We start from the raw sequence: 19,407 nt of genomic DNA, 5'->3' as shown, positions 1-19,407 counted from the left end.
GTATAATTCTCATGTGTTAGCTTCTTTTTGTTAACCATTTATTGTTTAGAGTAGTTGCTGCTATTATAAGATTTTTCTTAGTTTTAAGTTGAGAGCATTTCTTTAGGAAAAGGCTCAAGCTTTTTATCTTTTTTCTTTAATCATGCTTAATTAGTTTTTGTTTTCCTTGGATGGTTGGATCAAGTTTTGAAATGAATGGAATAATGACATGAATAAGCAATAGATTGATATATAATGCGAAGTATGAAATATAATATTTGTCTCATCATATGTGTGATCGGGGTTACTTATTTTGAGATAACCGCTACCCGACCGAATAACTCCTAAATGAGTATCACATTAGTATAAATATAATTAAATTTCATAAAATGTACTTACACATCTACAATTTTTTAAAGAGACATTAAACATTTGAAGGCAATTAGGTATTTGATGTTCTACTAATTTTACCAAGCAAAGCATTGTGTACAATTGTACATCAGTTCCCCTACTCATCACAGTTATGAGTCATCAGTGGCGTCTCCAGGATTTCCAAATAGGGGGTTCGAAATTTCGAAAGTTCAGAATCATAATTTACAATTGAATGAATTGCATATTTGCATACAATTATGTACGAATTGCATATTTGAATACAATTATACGAATTGCATATTTGCATACAATTATGTAAAGACCAAAAGTAACTCAACGAATTTCACCAGTTTCAATGATAGGCTAAGTGGCTAACAGCAACAATACGGCAAACCACTCGCCAATTAACAGCAACATGCAACAATACAGCAACAATAGGCTAACTGGAAACTGGAAAGAATGGATACGAGAAAGAAATAAACCAAAAAATATCAATAAGCAAACCACTCACCAATACGGCAATACTGCAATACAGAAGTTCACACAATCACTATAAAATTATTTTTTCAGATTTTTTTTTAGATAATAAAAATCAATACATCATAATTTATCAAGATTCAAGAAGAAGAATATCTTTGCATACGGCAATACGGCAATAGAGGCATACAGCAATACAGCAAACTAAGAAGAAGAATATCTTTGCAATTGCATACAATTTTTTTCAGATTTTTTTTTAGATAATAAAAATCAATACATCATAATTTATTATCAAGAATTCATTCATTCAAGATCAAAACAAATAGTATGTAAAATATATGAAATTAAGAAGTAAAAATTCAGTTATTCACCTACAGAGCCACGAAATATGGATGAGTGGATGACGGAGCAGTGGAGCACCGAGCACTGATTATCCCCTTCTAATCGACTTCTGCAATAAATCGATGATAACCCATGACAAGAAGTCAAGAACAATGTACAGATTACACTAATTACAGAACATGAGAACAATGTAGTACATTCTAAAACAACCTCCATTGAATCATTGATAAACACTCTAAAACAATAGACAATCAACACTTCAACCGACAATCAACATTCAACACTTCAACAGGCAACAATTCAAGTATTCAACAAACAACAATTCAAGTACAGGCTATACAAATTACACTAATTCAAGTCAACAGACAACAATTCAACAAATGAACTACTTCTACAATCTACAAACCCTAAATCAGTAAATGAAAATCAGATACTTCCTTCCCCAAGACCCCAATTTCAACCATTTTTTCAATAGACAGTAGTCACCCAAAAACCCAAAATTGATAGCTAAAGTTCATCACACATTCACACATTCAAACACCACGTATTCACGTAATTATCTACAAAAATCATGAAACCAAAAACTTTATATATTATTAACCCAGAAGGCCAGATAGAACTAGATAGAAGACGACATACAATTAAAGCCTTAAAGGAAACCGGCAAAGTGGGCTGACTAGTGACTACTGGCCTACTGCCGACCTGCCGTGCTGCGGTGCTGGCTGAGTGCCTGAGTGGCTGCTGCGGACTTCTGCGGTGCTGCGCCCGTGCGCCGGGAAGAGAAGGAGCCAAGGAGGAAGAACGGGAAGAGAAGGAGCCAAGGAGGAAGAACGGGAAGAGATTAAGAGAAGGAGGAAGAAGTTAGGGTTTTGCAATTTGGGGGAATGAGGAAGAGGAAAGCTGGAAGCAGGGGATTAGGGGAAGCAGGATGAAAGGAAACAAAATGAAAAAATAAAAGTGTGAGTTATGGGTTTCGAACCCTGAACCCACAAACTCTTGTATCATTGTATGATGAGTGGTAAAAATAACCACTGGGCTACAACTTTACTTGTTGCCATATAATACACAAATATTCTATTTAAACCTATTTTGATTTTTTTTTTTTTTTTTAAAAAAAGTTTTTAATTTTTTTCAAAAAATCAGTGGGTTCAATGAACCCACTTGAACCCACCGTGGCTCCGCCACTGTGAGTCATCCAGCTCAGAAAGATTTTAATTATATGATTAGGGTAAATTAGACTTAAACCCTCCTCTTCCTCTATTAGTACAGATGAAGAACATCGTTTAGGAATGAATAATAAGTTATCATTCTGTACTCTTTATCTTTCTCATAACTCTAACAATGTATTGCTAGATTTTTTTTTGAATAGATTACAATGTATTTCTATTACAATGTATTGCTAGATTTGCAACGTTTAAGCTCTCACTCAAACAATGTACACCACTATTTAACATTTGTTTCTTTAATCAGTTTCATAACAAAAAAAAAAATGAAATAAAAATAAAAATAATTTTTTTTTTTTGAATAGAAATAAATTAAAATTATACTCTTCTTTTAATTTTTATTAGGATAAAAATTAAGTTAAGTTAATATACAATCGTTAAACCTACTCCTCAAAAAAAAAAAAAAAGTTTTTTATTTTTTTAATTTTTATTTTATACTTGAGCCCCAAGTTTATAAAAAAAATGCTTGAGCCCCAAGTTGATTTTTTTTAAGCCCCACGTGTTTTTGTTTTCTTTTTTAGGAAAATATATCATCACATAAATGCTTTATATTGTTGGTCAATATTTATAACATACTTCCTCCGTTCTTTTTTACTTGATCCGCTTTGACTTTTACATTATTCACCACTCCTCCTTTGACCGTCATTTTTGAATAATTTGTAAGGAAAAATATGTTCATGTTGGATATTTTGAATTCGTCTCAAGAAGTACTATCATAATATATAACTTTTACAAATTTTACTTATGGAGAATTAAAGTTATTAATCGTTGAAGTTTTGCATTGTACAAAAGAAAACCTAAACAATATCAAACTCTATCAAATATAAATTTTTCTTATCCTAAATAACATCAAATTACCATAAATATAATATCCAAATCTATATAAGACAAATTACAATACTCCGTAATATTTTTCATATATTCCTAACCGTTTAGGTTAATTTTGCATATAAAAAACAACGTCACTTGCATCATCAAACCAGGAAGAAAAAAAATTATCAATCTCAGTTCTCTTTCTATAATGAAGAACGACGCAGACTTGAAAGCATACGTCTCTGAAGAGCAAAGGGAAAGATTACGCGACCGACGAGAGAGGGAAGAATTAGAGAGAAATATCAAAGAAAGGGATGCTGCTCGAACAAGAAAGCTACATTTGCGAAATTTGGCAAAGGAGGAAAAGGAAGATGATATTGGAGCACTAAGAATTATATCGAGACAAGAGTACTTGAAGAAAAGGGTGGAACAGAAGTCGGAAGAGCTTGCAGATGAGATAGAAGATGAACAGAACATGTTTGACAGTGTTGAGTTGACTGAATCAGAGCGCCGTGAATTCAGGTTCAAACAGGATCTTTATGACCTGATTGTCAAAAATAGTATGAAAGATGATTGCGGTGAGTATACAATGCCGGATGCATATGATCTTGGAGTGAACCAGAAGAAAAGGTTTGCTGTCGCTTTAAAGAATTCCAGAGATGGTGAATCAAAGGGTAAGAAGATGAATCCGTTCGCTGAACAAGAACAATGGGAGCAGCAACAGATGGGAAAAGCAGCCCTTAACTTCGGTTCTAAAAACAAAAGATTGAAGGCAAACAGATATGAATATGTCTTCGGAGATCAAATTGAGTTTATAAACACAGGTGTAGTGGAAGGAGAAAAAAATTATCCTGATTTGGAGAAATTTGAGTGTGTGAAGATTAAGGAAGAGCAGAAAACCCTGCCAGTCTATGGCTATAAAGATGAATTACTGAATGCTGTCCGAGATCACCAGGTGCTCGTAATTGTCGGTGAGACTGGTTGTGGGAAGACGACTCAAATCCCACAGTATCTGCATGAAGCTGGATATACAAAAGTTGGAAAGATTGGATGTACTCAGCCTAGGAGAGTTGCAGCAATGAGTGTTGCTGCTCGTGTTTCCAAAGAAATGGGTGTGAAACTCGGGCATGAGGTAGGCTATTCCATTCGTTTTGAAGATTGTACATCAGAGAAGACGAGTATTAAGTATATGACAGACGGTATGCTGCTCCGTGAATTCCTTGGTGAACCAGACCTTTGTAGTTACAGTGTTATCATGTTGGATGAAGCACATGAGAGGACTGTTACTACAGACATATTATTTGGTTTGGTCAAGGATGTTGCTCGATTTCGACCTGACTTGAAGTTACTCATCTCAAGTGCAACTCTTGATGCTGAGAAGTTCAGCGATTATTTTGATTCAGCCCCGATTTTCAAGATTCCAGGGAGGCCTTATGAGGTCAAGATACACTCCACTAAGGCACCAGAGGCTAATTATTTAGATGCCGCGATCGTCTCTGCACTCCAAATACATGTCAAAGAACCACCTGGTGATATTCTGATGTTTCTCACAGGACAAGAAGAAATTGAAACAGTAGAGGAGATATTGAAGCACAGAACTAGGGGCCTCGGAACGAAGATTGATGAACTCATCATATGCCCCATTTATGCCAACCTACCAACACATCTGCAGAACAAGATATTTGAACCTACTCCTGAAGGAGCACGCAAGGTTGTGTTGGCCACAAACATCGCAGAGACATCTCTAACGATCCAGGGGATCAAATATGTTATAGACCCGGGATTTGTCAAGATAAAGTCATATAATCCAAGAACAGGAGTGGAGTCACTGTTGGTTAAGCCAATCTCTAAGGCATCAGCAAACCAACGTGCAGGTCGGTCTGGACGAACAGGTCCAGGTAAGTGTTACAGATTATATACTGCTTATAATTACCAGGAACTGGAAGATAATACTGTCCCAGAAATTCAACGGACTAATCTAGCAAATGTTGTGCTTACTCTCAAATGTCTTGGAATTCAGGACTTGTTGAACTTTGATTTCATGGATCCACCACCATCTGAATCATTGTTGAAAGCTCTTGAGTTGCTATATGCACTAGGCGCTCTGAATAAGCACGGTGAATTGACAAAAGTTGGAAGAAGAATGGCGGAATTTCCCCTTGATCCCATGTTATCGAAGATGATTGTTGCTTCAGAGAAGTATAGATGCTCAGAGGAGATTATTACGATTGCAGCAATGCTTTCTATAGGCAACTCGATCTTTTACCGCCCCAAGGATAAACAAGTCCTTGCAGATAATGCAAGAGTGAGATTCAGTGAGGGGAATGTTGGAGATCATATTGCTCTTCTCAATGTTTACAATGAATGGAAATCATATGACTATGGAAGCATGTGGTGTTACGAGAATTTTGTTCAGTTCAAGAGTATGAAACGCGCAAGGGATATAAGAGATCAACTGAAAGGGCTCTTGGAGAGGGTTGAAATAGAAGTCACATCTAATCTGAATGATTTGGACGCAATCAAAAAGGCTATCACAGCTGGATTCTTCCCTCACTCAGCAAAGTTACAGAAAGACGGGTCCTATAGGACAATTAAGCATCCTCAGATTGCATACCTTCATCCTAGTTCAAGCTTAGCACAGATACATCCACAGCCAAGGTGGGTTGTATTCCATGAGCTGGTTTTGACAACCAAAGAATATATGAGACAAGTAATCGAGCTGAAACCAGAGTGGCTGATTGAGATCGCTCCTCACTTCTATAAAAAGAAGGATGTCGAAGACTCTGACACAAAGAGAATGCCACAGGGTAAGGGGCTATCTGCTTTTAGCTGAAGAAGGAATGCTTGAGAAGATGAGTTGTAGAGATTTATATAAGAATAAAACATAATCTAAGAAGTTTATGCTTCATCAATTTGTATTAACTGAAATCCTAGAAGGTAATGATATGAATGATCACAAATATATACTGATTATTTTTCCTTCCCAATTCCTTTGTATTTGTACACACTTTCTGATTCCCTTTCCCTCTCCCCTTAATCTCGAACAAGAAAATTTGTATATGTACATTTTAGACAATGCAATTTTTTGTTTGTATAAGAAATTGTTGCAATCTACGAAAGAAGAAGAAATTCTCTGGTTTATAGCAGGGTGACTTAACTTTTTTTCCCCAGGAACATAATGGTTTAACAGCCTGGTATAAACCACAAGAGCAGAACAGGGAAACAAGTTTAATGGATGAGTTTGCTGGGAAGCAGATTTATTCTACTAGAGTAAAACTGTGTTTTGAAAGTTTTGTTCATCCATTAACAAGTATGGCTGAAGGAACCATGGAAATCTATCAAAAAGCATAACAAGATTTGGTTTACTGAACTTTTTTAATTGATTTTTTTTAAAAATAAAAATAAAATAAATAAAGTGGCATTTTCTTTCAGACTTGAGCCTCAACAAACAGCAAGAGTAATTATGGGGGGGAATTAGTGAATCACAATCAAATCTTTTATCCAACAGCAGAATGGAACTAAGGACACTTAATTTCCTTAAGAACCTGTGATTGTGCAATAAAACTGTAAACTGAATCAACAAGTAATAGAAAATTGCAAGAAAAATGAGGAAGAGTAATCATAAAAGAACAATGAAGCAAAAACATTGACTACGCTTCATTAACATATCTTTCCATCATTGATGTTTGGTTTCCATTGTTTAATCATACATTATGTAACCATGAAATATGTAACTTATTCTGGCATCCTACCCAAATGTAAAGTGAAATTTGATTTGTTCAATTCATGTACATTTCTCATAGGCTGTAGGCCATAACTTGCAGCTAAACACTTAAAACACAGGGATACCAGTATACATTTTCATTGATTGATATATGAAACAAAACTAGACCAGATTTAATGGTTAACACTGACGGTGCACACACTAACAAGATCCATTAATGTAGAGTACAATGTATCCAAAGACAAGTGACCCAAAAACCGTCTAGAAGGAGACTCACCATCAGGAAGATCTGCCTGAAGTTTACGCTCCTGAGTAGAGCCATCCTCCACAGTCAGCCACCAGGAGATGCATCCTAGTGCATCCTCCGGATCAACATGCGCGACCAGGCTCAGAGTCTCACCTTGTTCAAGCTCCAAGAAAAGGCAGAGAAAATCCTGGTGTGTTTTTATACCCACCATCAATGCCTCCTCGTGAAGCCAGCATATGATCTGACTAGCTATCTGTCATTCAAACCCAAAACACCCTCAACCACAAGTTCACATCTCAAATTCAAAACACTATAAATAAATAAATAATAAAGATAAAAACAAGTAGTACTCAGTAGTCACTCCAGCAAGAGTTTGAACATCTACGGAGTATAAGATTACCTGCAACAGAAGCACCGTAGGGAGATCTACCAAGTCACAATTGAATCTGTTCTTGGATCCCATTGCCTCAGGATTACATTTAAACAAACCAACAACATTAGGAGAACCTCCCCCTTCAATGCTAATATTATCATCTTTCACCACCACCCTAGTCTGAAATAGTAACTTGTTATCTTTAATCTGATCTTCATCTGAACTCCATGCCTGAGACTGCGCATTAAGTATGGCTTTGGGAACTTTCACAGACAGTGCCCAAGAAGAAGTCCGTGAATGCCAGGTAGGTTGTGAAATAAGCTGGAGATACGGAATCTTTGTAGCCTAATTGATGAAAACGAAAATTCAGCAAGAAAAGAGAAAAACGAGTCAGATATACAATTCCTATTTCAGTTGACAAAACTAATGCAAATAGAGTTCAGATTTGCCAATACCAGGTTTTCCAACTTATTTAGAACTTTGCTTGAGAAGATTCGGTGAGCCAAAGAAAGGCAGAAATGATTCACAAGCCCCACAGCATCATTAGGCTGGTGATTAGACTGAACTTTACCAGGCAAGTGTGGTTGGTGCTTCACTTTGCCATATATTTCATCACGGAAAAGCTGTAGCAGATATATTTCATAAGTGATGTGGTTGGGGTGTCCAAACATTTGCTCAATGTTTTGCTTGGTTTCCACCAGGCTTGACACTTTAGATAAATCGTCCACATTCTTAGTGTCACTGCTATCATTACCTTGATCTTCCTGATTGTATGGCATTAGCGATACGAAAACAGATACCCCTGGCTTTATGCTCAGTTCCAAATAGTTTTCTCGTATTCCAGTCACGTTTACCCCCAAAGATGGGTTGAAGGATTCACGGCTAACTAATTCAAAAACCTATAAGCAGAAACAAGGCATGTCAAAAAAGGAAGGACATGGTGAAAAGTTAAGAAGCTCCAATAAGGGGTAGTAAATTGTTCACATCTACCTGTTCATAAAATATGGCCCTGTGGGCATTACAAAGGACTGTGTGTGTTTCTCGTATACGATCATCATCACTAGAATCCTTCTTAGCTTCACTTAAAGATTCATCAACGGAACCAGAATTCATTCGCCCAAATCCAAGTCCTTCTGGACAATCATCTGAATGAGCATCCAAAAAACCAAAGTGGAAAGAACGACATGAATTTTTAGGCAAATTCACAGCCAGCATGCCAGATGAATCGTGCTCCACACGAACCATAGAAAACTTAGGAGCTCTGGCAACTGCTGCTTGCTCATGTGCTGTGTTCTTGGAGAGATCAATCAAGAAGCCATCGCTACCAGGAGCATTTGCTGCCAAACGATGCCATTTGACTTTCCAATTCTGCTGCAAACTGTCAGCTTGTCAGAGTGAAAGGATGAACAGTCCAATGAAGACAAACAGAAAAGTAGCAATGAACAAGTAAGCCTTTGAAGATACACCAAGGAAAGAAGGGTTAGTCATAGCATCAAATTATTATATATTAGATGTTGCATCAAATTATATTTATTGATTTACTATACTTATTGTCAGAAGCACTAACAATTAATGCAAACCTTAAGGAAATTAAACATAGTGTGTATAATACACAATATATGCAGAGAAGATGTAGTAAACATAGAAAATCTTATGAATATAACAGGAGAATGATAATGGAAAGTGGAAACACCAAACGGTGTCAAAGCTCGGCTACAAGGACATGGAAGAAAGGTGACTAGATAGTAGATACCACAAGAATGTATGCTAGATAGTAGACAAGGCACGTAGAGATGAACTGAAAGTGAGGTATTGAATGTTGAATGAGAGTTGCAATGCAACAGATTGGCATGATAAGGCATCAATTTATATCTTATCAAAATACACAAGTATATAAGGAAAGAGAGAGTATCCACTTCTGCACACTCACCGAATGAGAGCTCCATAGAATCTTGCTTCCCTGGCAATCTGATGTTCCAAGGATTTCGCAGACTGCTTAAAGTACTTACTGAGATGCTGCAAGGGAGGCAAGGTTAAAATTTTATTCCAAAAGCAACTAAGAGAAAATGTTCATGTGAACTGCAATTTTAGACCTCAATATAGAACTATTATGATACATCTTTCTATTTTAAGCAGGGAAAAAGTATTAAGTTGCAGTAACATACACACTAAGGGGGTATTGGTAGAGTAAGGTGAAAGATACAATAAGTCTAACAATGACGATACCCGAAAACACTGCAGCTTATTTGCAGCAGATATTGCAAGGTCGGACAGGGCTTCATTAGGCAATGGTTTTGGCCTATTCATATGAGCCACGGTAACTGCATCATTAGCTTCAACCTGAACAATTAGCCAAGATTTGCCCATCAGCACTTTCGACAAGACAAGTTACAAGATGAAGCTTGCCCCAAATAAGGTATGTGGAAAAAAATGGAATATCGAGCTGAAATATTCCTGATTAGCACATTTATAAATTAAAGCAGTATTCAGAAAAAGTACCCTATCCCAGAAGCAAACAGTAAAAGGTTCTAACAAAGTGCTGATATCGTCACAACTCACACGTACTTAAATGCCAAATAATTCACCTTAATCAAATTTAAGGTAATAACACATTTATTTGAAAGCCAAAAACAACTAGGACATAACAAAGTTTCCCCCAATATTTGCATCTGAATTTCCATAAGTTTTTAAGTTAATGAGAGAATACTCAGCACTTCAGCAGCTTATCAATGATTAAAAATGTCAATTTCGGGGTAATTATGCAAAAGAAATGACATAGTCCCTCAAATAAAAAAAACTAAAAAAAAAAATAGCAAACTAGCTCCAATTATAATCTTATAGTATTGCTTAAACCACTATGAGTTGATGGTCACCCACCTTGGGGTTGAGCAACATTGATAACAGCCACGATGTTAGATAGAAATTTTCATTAATTGAGCTACAAAAACTTTTCCAGTAAACTAAGACCATGTTCAATAAGTAAAGCTCAAATGATCATCCCATTTTCAATTCTCTCCAAGAAGGGCCAACTTCATGTCCAAGAACTCAAAAGTGGATGAGAAGCAATGGCAATGAAAAAAAAAGCTCAAGGAAGGCAGGACAAATTACTTTTAGGCTGCAAATAGACTCTGATATTCAAGCTCAAATTGAATCCTCATTCTACAATACTTTCATCATGATTCTTGAACACTTGCAATTAAATACTGAATGATTATACTTCAAAAATAAAATCTCATTTTGAATCTTAATCAACCGACTTCGCATCGAAAACATTCACAATTATAAAAATCAATCATTTACACTACATACAACATCAATTTTGCATCTTAATAAACATACTTCACACTCTAAAGACCAAAACACTCCCAACTACAAAATTCAGCATTCACACTTCACACAAATTCATAAAACCTCAATTTTGCATCAATAAACTACAAATTTGGCGCAAAATTCAAAATTTACAGTTAAAAAACTACTTAACATTATCACCAAAAACCACAATTTCAGCTCAGAATAAAATCAGTGTAATTCGTAGTAAAAGGAGCTTACAGTGTTAATTAGATCAATGATAACGGAAAGCTCTTGATGAGCCAATCTCAAATTCTCAATCACCCCTTGCAATGTGGACGGTGCAGATGATTCCTTCGTCTTCTTCTGCTTCTTCGCATCTCTCTCCAACGCCCAGGCGAAGTCGATTCGCCGAATCAAGTTCACAGTTTTCTCTTCGTATTCAATTTCGCTGAAACAATTCAACAACTTCAAATCAAAATCACCAAAATTGCAGAAAAAATTAGGTCAAATTAAGCTATTGCATAAATGGAGGAGAGAGAAAGTACGGGGAAAAACGTTCGGCGCCGGATTCTTCGATGATTTCGAGGCGTTTGATAGGGAGTTTGTCCAGAGAGATTTCCATGTCGCCTCCGTCCGCCATTGTTGAGCTTTCGCCGGAGTTTTAAGGTTTTAGGGGAGATTTTGCACAACAGTTAACAGCTTAACTGCAATTGAGCCCTAACTAACATCAATGAGCCGGTATAAAAAAAATAATAATAATAAAATAAAAAAAATTATTGGTGCAAGCCTGCAAGGTAAATTTTTACTCCCTTATTTTATTGGAAGACGGTTAATTTATACAATTTGCACTATTTATTTGATCTGATTTGACTAATGTTTGTAATTTATACATAGCATAAAAATATAATTTTGTAAATAGTACTCCGTAGTTGAGATCGTATCAATGAAAAGATTATTATTTTTCAATTGTTAATAATTTATACTTATTGATAATTAATGATATTATTGATCAAGGATTAGCATTAGCATACATGTCCAGGAAAATATAGCAAGTATTTAAAAACGGATGGAGTAATTTGTGAGTAATGTTGTATCTTAATGTGTTTTTTTTTTAACTATTTTCTAAGCAATACATGTTATAAAGACTAATGTGTAATATGCTTTATCTAATACAAATACATTATAAGTGTTTGTAAAAGGTAAAATTTAGGTTTAAAATGGTAATTTTTATAAGCAGTAGTATATAAGGGTAAGTTTAAATACTTTTTAGGTAACATTTACCCATTTACAATAAATATATTAAAGTCTGCCTCATACAAAAATTTGTGAATTAACGTTTGGGTCATTGAGAAGTTGTAGTGCTTCTTGTGGAATTAATCCGAATTGACCTGACCCGCATATGTATGGAATTAATCCGAATTGACCCGATCCGCACATGTTATGGAATTAATCCGAATTGACCCGACCCACTCTTACCGACCTAAACTCGACCCATTTACCTAAATAGACAGCTCTACCCGAAACCTCCAAAATTTCTCAAAAGCGTGGATATTAGCCTTCAATTTTAGAGTTTTTTTTTTACTTTTATTCACCCGTAAATAAAAATTGCCGAAATGTTTACCATGGTCCCTAATATCCTTCGGGATTCCAATTGAGTGAGTGGAACCATCCAATGTGCCTTTAAACGGGGATTTACAACTTGTACCAATTTCATTAAATCAAGACTACCACAAACATTTATGACAAACATATAATAATCATTATGGTTCCAAACGGCATTATACCAACCCGAGATGTATAATGCCGTTTGAGTGAGTGTAACCATCCAATTTTCCTTTAAAGGGTCAATTTACCGGTTTACAACTTACACCGATTTCATTAACTCAAGCCTATAACGAACATTTATGACAACATATAATGATCATAATGGTTCCAAACAACATTATATGACCCCGAGATGTATTCCCTAAAATCTCAAGGATTTTCAACTCCGGGACTCGAAACCTCCAAAATTTCTCATAAAGCGTGGATATTAGCCTTAAATTTTGGAATTTTTTGACTGTTTTACGCTTGTAAATAAAAATTTCCGAAATGTTTACCATGGTTCCTAATACCCTCCGAGAGTCCAATTTGGTGGGAAGAACCATCCAATTTGCCTTTAAATGGCAAATTTACCGATTTACAACTTGCACCGATTTCATCAAGTCAAGCCTACCACGAACATTTATGACGATAAATAATTATCATATATGGTTCCAAACGACATTATATGACCCCGAGATGTATTCCCTATAATCTCAAGTCTTTTCGACACTGGGTCCCGAAACCTTCAATTTTGGAATTTTTTGACTTTTTTCGTCCGGAAATAAAAATTGCCAAAATGTTTACCATGGTCCTTTATACCCTCCGGGAGTTCAATTGGTTGGGTGGAACCATCCAATTTGCCTTTAAACGACCAATTTACCGGTTTACAACTTGTAGTGATTTCATTAACGCAAGCCTACCACGAACATTTATGACAACATATAATGGTCATTTATGGTTTCAAACTGCATTATATGACCCCAAGATGTATCCCCTAAAATCTCATTTATTTTTGACACCAGATCCCGAAACATTCGAAATTTCTCAAAAAGCGTAGATATTAGCCTTCAATTTTGGAATTTTTTGACTTTTTTCGCCCGAAAACTAAAATTGCCGAAATGTTTACCATGGTCCCTAATATCCTTCAGAAGTCCAATTGGGTGGGTGGAACCATCCAATTTGCCTTTAAACGACCAATTTACCATTTTACAACTTGCACCGATTTCATTGAATCAGGCCTACCACGAACATTTATGACAACATATAATGATAATATATGGTTCCAAATGGCATTATATGACCTCTAGATGTATCCCCTAAAATATCAAGGCTTTTCGACACCGTGCCTCGAAACCTCCAAAATTTCTAAAAAAGCGTGGATCTTAGCTTTCAGTTTTGGAATTTTTTGACTTTTTTAGCCCGGAAATTAAAATTGCCTAAATGTTTACCATGGTGCCTAATACCCTCCAGGAGTCCAATTAGGTGGTTGTAACCATCTGATTTGCCTTTAAACGTCTAATTTATTGGTTTACAACTTGCACCAATTTCATTAATTCAAACCTACCACGAACATTTATGAAAACATATAATGACCATATATGGTTCCAAACGAAATTATATGACCCCGAGATGTATCCCTTAAAATCTCAAGTCTTTTCGACACCAGGCCTTGAAACCTACAAAATTTCTCAAAAAGCGTGGATATTAGCATTCAATTTTGGAATTTTTTGACTTTTTTTCGTTCGAAAAAAAATGCCGAAAAGTTTACCATGGTCCCTAATACCCTCCGGGAGTCTAATTGGGTGGGTGGAACCATCCAATTCGCCTTTAAACGACCAACTTATCGGATTACAACTTGCACCGATTTCATTAACTCAAGCCTACCACGAACATCTATGACAACATATAATGATCATATATGGTTCTAAACGGCATTATATGACCACCGGATGTATTCCTTAAAATATCAAGACTTTGTGACATCGGGTCCCGAAACCTCCAAAATTTCTCAAAAAGCGTGGACATGACTTCAATTTTGGAAATCTTTGACTTTTTTCGCCCGGAATAAAAATTGCCGAAATGTTTATTATGGTCCCTAATACCCTCCGGGAGTCCAATTGGGTGGGTGTAACCATCCAATTTGCCTTTAAACGGCCAATTTACCGGTTTACAACTTGCATCGATTTACCGGTTTACAACGGCCAATTTAACTTGCACCGAACTCGACTTGAACCGAAATTGACCCAAACCCGTTTTAACCTGTCAAAACCCAAATTTAACCCGACTTGTTACTAACTCGACCTGAATTCAACCAGACCCGAATTTAACCTAACTTGTTATAAACCCGACCCGAAATCAACCCGACTTGTTATTGACTTGACCTAAATTAAATCCGACTTGTTATTGACCCAACCCGAATTTTACCAGACTTATTACTTAACCGATCCAAAAATTCAACCTGATTTGTTACTAACTAGACTCGAAATTAATATGACTTGTTATTGACCCGACCTAAATTCAACTCAAATTATTCCTGACCCGATTTCAAATCACCTTAAATGCAATTTAGACTTTAGACCACCTTATTTTTATTGATCAAAGCATTTTGTTTTGGGAGACCAAGTCGGTTTAGGCCAGCAAAAGAAAGGAGCATCATCCTCAAATTTAAGAGTTATAGTATATATTTGTTGTATAGTCAAAGGAGATAATTATCTTCCTAAATTATAGACTATAGTTCCCTAGTATATTGCCATATATATTATAGTCAAAGGAAATAATTAGCTTAATAAAAATGACAATTATCTATTAGTTAGTTGAACCCGAATATGACCTGACTTGGAAATGACCCGACTTGATTGTAACCTGCAAATTATTGCCTTGAACATAACCCGACTTGAATCCGAGAATGACCTGACTTGGAAATGACCCAACCCGATTATAACCCACAAATTTTTGACTTGAACCGAACTTGACTTGAACTCGAGAATAACCCGACTTGATTATAACCCGCAAATTATTGACTTGAACCGAACCCGACTCAAACCCGAGAATGACCCGACCTGATTCTAACCCGCAAATTATTGACTTGAACCGAACTCGTCTCTAACCCGTTTTAACCCGTGAAAACCCAAATTAAACCCGACCTATTGTTCACCCGACCCGAATGTAACCCAACTTATTATTAACCCGACTCAAACCCGATAAGTTGTATGACCTGACGTGACCCGACTCAAGCATGACCCAACTCAAACCCGACCCGCATAGGTTATGGAATTAATCCGAACTGACCTGACTCGAGTTGACCCGACCCAAACCCGACCCATTTACCCGAATTGACAGCTCTAGCGATAAGAAGAATAGTCCACTTGGGTTATTGACTGAAATTTACTTGCTTTAGTTTTCAATCGAGGTGGAACCAAGGGGGGTTGGGGTGGGCCTTGGCCTCCCCCTTGGTTTAAGTTATTTAATAAATGTTGCGCTAATTTATGTTAATTGTACAATAAATGAGTTGGTTTTGGGTGAGAATATAGAAACATTTTCTAGCTCCAAGTTTGAAGCTTCTCCTTAACATTTCTTTTAGTCTCATTCTTTTTTGATATATATATATATATATATATATATATATATATATATATATATATATATATATATATATATATATATATATATATATATGCTAAAATTTGTTATATATTTAGATAAAATTCCTGATATCAAAAGATAATATTTTATTTAATTAATTTAAACTGGAAAAATCTCATTCGACAATTTAGCTTACGTGTCATTTAAATTATAATTTTAAAAGATTAATAATGTTGTATTTTATTGGCTACCACTAAACTTTATATTTTACGTGGCTCGTTAAGAAAATTTTACGTGACTTTCTAAAAACTCGGGAATATATATATAAAAGATTTAGAGATGTTTTTACATACTCAAGGATATATATATTATCATCATTTTTTTATAATTAAAATACTCCAATTCGTTACTAATTTTCAATTTGATAAATTGTGATTAAAGACAAACCAACAAAAAGAAGTAGTATTTTTAGTTCAAAATAATTCATTTAATAAATGGGAAAGAAATCATGATTGCCAAAATGATATTACAGAATACAAATGATGATCTTGAATTTGTGAAGATCCAAAAGGATATTACAAATAATTTGTGAAGGTCCAAAAGGATATAACTGATATAGGTGATGAACTGATGATCATGCAATGATGTGAAGGTCCAAAAGGATATTAAGGATCATGATCTTGAATTTGTGAGGGTCTATAAGGATATTACAGATGATGGTATTCAATTTGTGAACATTCAAAAGGATATTGCATAAAGTAGCTAGATAAGGAGTAAATCATAAGAGTATTACATATATTAGACAGTAAATCATAAAGAGATTTAAATTTTTTTTAGGGAGTAAATCATAGAGATTTGCATTTGTCAAAAAAAAAATAAAAAAAAAAAATAGAGATTTACATATATTAGACAGTAAATCATAAAGAGATTTCAATTTTTTAGGGAGTAAATCATAGAGATTTATAACTACAGATAACATAAACAACAATTACAAGTATATAAAGAGCCAAAACTAAGTTTAAAAAACATACTCATCACATCTCTATAATACTAATCTTATTTACAAAAATGGCTGGAAAAACATCATTTATGACTCTCATGTTGGTGCTATTAGTTATTTTATCATGTGGTAAGTGCAAATGCCTAAATTTTAGTTTGTTTTTTTTTTAGTCTACACTTTACACTAACTATATATGTATATTAGAAAAAGTAATCACTTAATTAATTGAACATTCATTGATCATCACAAGGATTATAATTTTACCATAATTTATATATTAATATCGAGTACTTTAAATTCTTTTTTATGAGAGCAGGAATTAATGCTACGAGCTCAAGGTTACCTCAAGAAATCGGAGTACTTGGAGTAGGTGGTCGTTGCACACCAGATCCAGGATGTTCTGATGGAGAATGTATCTCAAGCTGTGGAGGGGCGCAAGCTCCACATTCACATTGCCTTGGCGACTCATGTTGTTGTATAAGATAAAAAATCCCGTCGTACTTTCTCAAAAAAAATTAAAAAATTAAAAAATAAAAAATTCGTTGTAATATGATGCAATTATAATTTGAATAAAGGAATTATACACAGTTTCGGTAGTTCGTTGTATTCTCTATGATGATATTGTAGAGGTAGTATATGCTTATTATTGGTTACCATTACCCTTTTTTTTTTGTTTGAGATTTGCCCCTCTTTTGCACCATAAATTTTTTATAAGAAAAAAATTATGTTTGTAAAAAAAAATATAGTTCCGAACACGAGTAGTTCTTTCCACCTTACATAAATTTTTTATAAGATTATTGCTGTGCAACTATCGAATTATGTCATAAGATATACATTGAAAATTACCATACCATCAAGGAATCAACACAAAATCTACGTGTATACGAATATATGATTATTGTAAAATTATTTCCTTTGGCTCACAGGACCATCTTTCTAAAATATACTTATGCTAATATATAAAAACGAAAATAAATTATGCTTAATTAGACACATATATAAAAACGAAAATAAATATACTTAATTAGACACATATATAAAAACGAAAATAAATTATGCTGTATTCCAAAGTAAAATAGATTGTACTCATGCTAGCTAATTAACCTACCACAAAATTGTACGGAGTAGCTTAGTTTGATTGAATTAGTATTATGCTTCTAACAAATTTAGTACTTGTTTTTAATTAATATATAGTCTTGATCAGCCGTCTGCTTGATCTTGAAAGTTGAAATTAAGGTTTAAGTTGAACCAATCTTTGAAATTAAAGTTTCAAAATGAAGTAGAGCTCTGCCACAATTCAGGAAGATATATAGAGTAATCATATTCTACCTCCGTTAAATATTATGTTGTGCAACTTTGGAATATTTTATATCTCACAAATAATACCTCAAAGTTGCACATAACATTTAAATGAGGTAGTATATAAATCTGGATAGGAAAATTTATCGAACTCTCACTCTTGATTATTTGATTAGGGTACTCCATTAGGCTACGTACTCCTACTCTAAGTAATCGAGCAATAATTCTAATTATTTATTGATTGTTTAAATAAAATTAAAGGTTTGAATGTCATTCCTAACATTCGAATGTAATTTACAATGAATGTTTTTACTAATTAACATCCTTTATCTCGTACTCCATAGTTGCTTATTTAGATCAGAAATAGAGTACTTTATTAATTAAATGATTTTTTCTTTTCAATATCAATTGTTTTTTTGTATATGTAATTCCAATTACCCTTGTCTTAAACAGATCAGAAATGGAGTACTTTATTAGTTAAATGATTTTTTCTTTTCAAAATCAATTACTTTTTTGTATGAAACTTTGTTTTGAAGTTATATGTCATTCCAATTATCCTTGTCTTAAATGAATTATTGAGTGTACGTATGAAAATCTAACAATATGAAATATTATATTGGATATATATGTGTTTAGTAGGGTTGTGATTAACTGATTATTAATTAAACAAAGTGAACGTAGATAACATGGAGTTTAAAATAAACAACTTGATTACGTGAATACCTGTATCCCTCGCAATCTCGCATCATAACGTGGGAAATCTACTTGTACTCGTATAAGACTTGACTTTTGTTAGTTATTACTTGATTATTATTATGTCTATTGAGTGTATAACATGCATTATAGTAGGGTTTTTTTTTTCTTTTTTTTTTTTCCCTGATTTGTTTATAGTCAAACATCTATCTACAGTTAATTTACTTATAATATATATATATATATATATATATATATATATATATATATATATATATATATATATATATATATATATATATATATATATATATACATTTAGTTTTCATTAAGTAAAGTCCTATCAAAACTAATCATGTTGTATAAATTTTTTATGACAAAAGAATTTTCACTTGGTCTAATATTCTT

The 19,407-nt window shown here is 34.3% G+C and overlaps 2 protein-coding genes across 2 annotated transcripts; one reads left to right on the top strand and one right to left on the bottom strand.

The window, feature by feature from the left end:
* The first annotated feature begins 3,306 nt into the window (after positions 1 to 3,306).
* Positions 3,307 to 6,743, top strand: LOC110729157 (pre-mRNA-splicing factor ATP-dependent RNA helicase DEAH1-like). The gene has a single exon (XM_021908880.1). It carries the CDS (start codon positions 3,415 to 3,417, stop codon positions 6,037 to 6,039), a length of 2,625 nt encoding a protein of 874 aa, XP_021764572.1. The 5' UTR covers positions 3,307 to 3,414; the 3' UTR covers positions 6,040 to 6,743.
* Positions 6,744 to 6,839: 96 nt separating this feature from the next.
* Positions 6,840 to 11,601, bottom strand: LOC110729158 (mediator of RNA polymerase II transcription subunit 17-like). Its single transcript, XM_021908881.1, has 8 exons — positions 11,387 to 11,601; positions 11,100 to 11,289; positions 9,777 to 9,890; positions 9,481 to 9,566; positions 8,541 to 8,928; positions 8,006 to 8,449; positions 7,578 to 7,895; positions 6,840 to 7,430 (listed from the first exon to the last, which is right to left on the bottom strand). Exons 1-8 carry the CDS (start codon positions 11,479 to 11,481, stop codon positions 7,104 to 7,106), a joined length of 1,962 nt encoding a protein of 653 aa, XP_021764573.1. The 5' UTR covers positions 11,482 to 11,601; the 3' UTR covers positions 6,840 to 7,103.
* Between the last annotated feature and the right edge of the window lie 7,806 nt (positions 11,602 to 19,407).

This window comes from Chenopodium quinoa, unplaced genomic scaffold (assembly GCF_001683475.1).
Source record: "Chenopodium quinoa cultivar QQ74 unplaced genomic scaffold, ASM168347v1, whole genome shotgun sequence".
Lineage (NCBI taxonomy): Eukaryota > Viridiplantae > Streptophyta > Magnoliopsida > Caryophyllales > Amaranthaceae > Chenopodium > Chenopodium quinoa.
Note: the sequence above shows the minus strand (reverse complement) of the source record. Positions and strands in the feature narration are given on the sequence as shown.